At 51.6% G+C, this 5015-nt stretch overlaps 1 protein-coding gene across 1 annotated transcript; it reads right to left on the reverse strand.

Annotated features, from left to right (window-relative positions):
- Positions 1-1234: 1234 nt before the first annotated feature.
- Positions 1235-3655, reverse strand: LOC112883092 (WAT1-related protein At5g64700-like). Its single transcript, XM_025948322.1, has 7 exons — positions 3424-3655; positions 3242-3304; positions 2727-2843; positions 2322-2580; positions 2075-2230; positions 1825-1976; positions 1235-1713 (listed from the first exon to the last, which is right to left on the reverse strand). The coding sequence occupies exons 1-7, from the start codon at positions 3609-3611 to the stop codon at positions 1509-1511; spliced, it is 1140 nt and encodes a 379-aa protein (XP_025804107.1). The 5' UTR covers positions 3612-3655; the 3' UTR covers positions 1235-1508.
- Positions 3656-5015: the final 1360 nt, after the last annotated feature.

A 5015-nucleotide genomic window follows, 5' to 3' on the forward strand; every position in this document is an offset into this window, starting at 1 on the left:
GCTCCTAAAAAAGGTAGAATGTTGTTAAGGCCGGCATATGTTTCTGCATTATTCTGGCCCGGGAAGAGACAGCCGGCAGCAGCCTTTACTGGAGCCCAGGATAGTAGGGCCGAGCTACGTTGACTCGGCTGCACCATGGGCGGACCCAGAGCCCGGCTGCATGTAGTCTAAACACTGTTCTGCTAGAGGTAGATGTATTAGACTTTGCCCAGGCTTAATCCCATGGGCCATGGCTAGGTCCGCCACTGGGCTGCACGGCAAACAGGCCTGATGGTAGCCCACACAATAGCTAGCGAACAACACGGTAAAAAGGAAAGCGAAGAAAGAAAATCCAACCCCCCTAAAAGAATAAAAAAAAATCCAACCCGATATCCGCCCGTCTCGTGTCCGTTCAGAAGGGGAAACGAGCAACAATACACGACGCCGATCGCTGATTCGCTGTCGCCTGGCGGGCACCGAAGCAAGCAAGCAAGGAGCATCAACGAACGGGCGACGGAACGCAAACGCCTGCCTCCACCGCAGGCAGACCCGCGCGGCGAGCCGGCAACGTGCCGTGGCGACACGGCGCAGACAAGGGAGGGGGAGCAGCGGCGACGCCTGGTCGCCTGGTCGGGGCGTGGCGCCCGATCCGGCGCAACCGCGCGCGCGCGAGTTCAAGCTCCGCCCACCGGTCACCGCCAGCTCTCGCCGGCAGCGCATCCGCCAACGGCGCTGTTGCTGACTTGTTCTGGAGCGGCGGCCGCACGAACAGAGCAGAGGCGGCACGCCGCTACCGGCATGGCATCTCTGTTGGCGCCGATTCGATGGTTGGCGATCGAATGCGCCGGCACCGAGCGCTCTCCCAGTGCGCCGCCGCGAGTCGCCGGTTTGTCTCCTCCGGGCAAAGTCCTGTCCCCTCACTTCTCAACCCACTATCGAAAGTTGTGTTGCAATCCTACCAATCCTTGCAACAACTGTCTTACTACGATCGCGGCGTCCGTACAGTGCTGATAACGACAGCGCAGTTCCTCACGATCCCTTTTTTTAAAAAAACATTTTATTAGGTACTGATGATCAAATGGATTACGTACAAACGATGTGGCGGCAGACCTAATAATGCGCATGCGTCGAGCCGTGAACTCCACTACCGCCGCTTTGGCCGCCATGGCGTCGTGGCGAGCACGCACGAACCGGGACGTTTCACAGTGGCACCATGACCTGATGATGCTTATGGAATGAGGAGGAAATTAACAACGCATGGCGAACAGGCGAAGCCGCACAGAAGCTCGCTGAAAGCGACCGAGGCTTCCTTCTTTTTTATTCATGCGGTTGGGTTTGGGTAAACTGCTGCTGCTTACAATGGTGCTGTGGACGAGAAACACTGACAGTCACCTGGATCAATGTGGACGCCACGGTTTCGGTGGGCAGAGCTAGCTGCCTATGACAGGCAGCTGCCCTGAAACCTAGTGGCTGCAATAGCTTTGCGCACAATCTTTTCTGTCACGTCCTTGGGCTAGCTGGAAGCTGAATCAGACCTTTGCTTCTGCGCCGTCGTCGTCATCCGGCACTTGGGGCGCCTGCAGGTCCGCCTTGTTTTTCTGCGGCGGCGGCAGCTCCAGCCCGGGCTTGCCGGCGGCGGCGGCGCTGATCTTGGTCAGGTCGTCCCGCTCCTCGATGCTCTTCCCCCAGAAGACGTTGTACAGGCCTCCCACCAGCAGTACCCCGGCAAAGATGCTGCGCAGATTCAACACCGTCAGACAGAAGAATTCAGACAGGGAAATTGCTGAATAACACGACGAGTTCGATCATCTGCGACTGATCAGGTCGTCGTGCACACGTACGTACCTTCCTAGGCTGACGGCGTCCCCGATGATGAAGGAAGATATGACGATGGTGAACACGAAGGTGAGCGGCGTCGACATGGCCAGGAACACCGGGCCCCTCTTGGCGATCGTCCACATTTGCATGTAGTACGAGAGCGCCGTCACGATCACGCCCTGAAAATGTTTCATCAGAGAAATGATGCATCAGTTGGGCGTCTCTGAAGATTCTGAACGTATCAACATGATTTCACAGTGGTATCCAGGTGAATTACGCTGTAGACTATCGCGGCGAGGCCAACGTTCCAGCCAAGCTTCCACTTGGAGAAGTCCCTCTCGGCTGCAACGGCCACGAGGAAGGCTTGGACCGACGCGCACGAGATCTGGAGCGCGGTGTTCATCAGCTTGGAGGTGTCCTCTATCAGTGGCCCCTGAGAAACAGAACACGTCAACTGAAGCTGCTGCTACTACTCCATGAACATTGAGGTCGGATCATGTCTGAGATCCGAATGCAATGCGTACCTGAAGCACTGTCCACAGGCCTGCTAGAACGTTGGATAGTGTCATGAGAAAAATTCCCAGCACCCATTGCTTCTTGGAGTGCGTCTCGGCTGCTCCAGCGGGACTGCTGCTGCCGCCGTTCTGGAAGAGATGGTGATGGTTGAAGGATCTGAACATTGGCCCCTCGTAGAAGGCCAGCACGGTGACGCCGGCGATGCAGAAGAGGATGCCAGCGAATTTTACTTTGCCATGGAACCTCGTCAGTTTCAGAGTCTCCATCCTGTCACAAGTAGTAGTGTTCTTCTTCAGTTCATGAACTGAAAACTATAGCCTGTTCTGAATTCTGTGATATGCAGAAAATTATTTTGATCGCTATGTTTGCTTTCTACATGATACAGTCTTGGGATCAACTAGTATTTTCATTACCCGAATATAACGGCTAGGATGAATGTGATCACGGGCTGAACATTGTACAATGCTGACGACGACGTAGCAGAAGCATAGTTGAGACCAAGGTTAAATAAGACACCACATGCTGTCACCCTGACCAAAAACAAAAGGAAAATCAAATTTTCAGGTTAAAGACATAAGTAGCTGAATTCTTACATAACAAATTGAACTACAGTCCAAGTGTTGGAAGCTTTATTCAGAACTTGAGATATTGAGTAAATTAACAGAGTCAAAACCATATACAAAGTAATCTAAAAGCCAGTTGCACTGTTTGCATGGAGTGTGACAGCGTTCTCCGCTGCTGAAGCAATCATGACAGTATGGCCAGAACCAAATCAAAGGCAGAATTTTGGAAACATAGTGCAAGACATGGAAAACAGAAGATTATTACATAGAATATATACAACAAGAAAAAACAGAGTTTAGAAGAATACTATTCCTCAGGCAAGGGAATCCTGCAGGAGCTAAGTACAATATAGAATTCAACCTACCCATATAGGGCGTGTACGAACATCTTCCACCCAATCGTGAACGTCACCGGCTTAGCTTTTCGCCTGCGGACAACAACAAGATCACATCTCAGAACACAGAACTGAACACCAGTCAAACATGAAACAATCAGGCAAAATTAAAGCAGACATCAAAGCAGCACAAGCACAGCTAGCAACCTGACCTCTCGAGAACGAAGGTGATAGGGATCAGCACGAGCGCTGCAGTGGTGTGCCGGTAGAACACGAACACCAAGGGGTTCATGCCCTGATCCAAGGCCACCTTGCTCATGACATGCATGCCGGAGTACATGAGCCTGATGAGAAGGACGGCAGCGTAGGCCTTGGCGCTGCCACCCATCTTGGCAAACATTGCTGGATAAGTAGCTACAAGTCTGCTAGCTACACCTCTTGACCTATATATATATATACATACTGCGTCGCAAAAGGCGCTGGCGCCGGCACGGGAACCTCGTAAGAGCATATGCCTTGTTCCGGTGTGCAGGCAGGACATGGATAATCCGGCGACCGATCGAGCCCGCCCGCTAGTGCGCCACGTACGCCGTCGCCGGCTAATCAGTGGTGCGCCGCGCCAATGGGGGAGGAGGGCGAAGGCCGATGGGAAATGCTGGGCACTAGGGGTGACTCATGCGAGGAGCACGGGATTTGAAGGGAGCTTAGTGACGGGTGATCGGAGCATCCACTGATGGGGATTATTAGCTAGCAAGCGATCCGAGTCGACCCCAACTTATTCAGCGTAGGAGCATTAGTGGCTCAGCTGTTACCATTTGGAGCCCAACCCCAAGGGCACTCACTACTTTGCGTGCAAAGTAAAGCCTCGCAGATGCGTATCAAGAAGCTAAGCTAGCATTGATAGATACTGTTTCATAACATGTCAACAGTCAACATTAATATGCATGTTTAGTTTGCATACTGTGCTTGTTCTTGGGTGATGACAGCCACAGGTGATGACTAGCTAAGAGGGGAGGAAGTGACCGATGGGACAAGCAAACCATGCGTCTGGCATGTTGAAAGCACGTGGAAATCCACAGCAGAAATAGTAGTGCATGCTGTGCTGGTTAATGATCTCTCGCCAACTGTGCACCAGGGTCTGCCGATGCAGATGGTGGTGGTGTACGCGTCCGTCTCTAGTTCCCAACAAATTAAAGCTATGAAGAGAGTAGGTTAGATGTGATCAGGAAGGCAAGAAAATTTGGTTGGGACTGCATCTAGAATATATAATTGGGACGGACGCCTGAACTTTACTGAGGATATGCATCTCTCCTGGCCAGGCAAGTGTTAGTGGGAGAAGGGTGTTCCTTTTTTGGCTTCTGCAGGACGTAATTCGAGGTGGTTCCGTGATATCGAAGGCAATGGCGGTTTTTCTCGATCTTGTCCAGTTGCTGAAAACTTGGGACGATCTGTTCATGATACTTGCAACTCTGACAGTTGCATGTTCCAAAAGAGTTTTGAGTGCCAGGATTAGAAGCATCTTTTGAGGAGCTGCAATTGGCTAAACATAGTGATCTAACGGCCTACAAGCCAGGAGATCACATAAACGAGCAAATCGATCGCACTAAATCTTTCCTCCTCTGCCTACAGTATTATGAAGGTAGCAGGATCGGAAGGAGAAGCAGCAAAGCGCACTAGAGCAGCAAGTCATATAAGCAAGCACACAAGATTACACAGTAGCAAATAGCAACCAAACCTTGTACTCCATCCATATTCCAGCTCTTAATTATACCACTAGCGGTACATAACAATTGACATTTGGTTA

The sequence above is a fragment of the Panicum hallii genome, chromosome 2, assembly GCF_002211085.1.
Source record: "Panicum hallii strain FIL2 chromosome 2, PHallii_v3.1, whole genome shotgun sequence".
NCBI classification, from domain to species: Eukaryota; Viridiplantae; Streptophyta; class Magnoliopsida; order Poales; family Poaceae; genus Panicum; species Panicum hallii.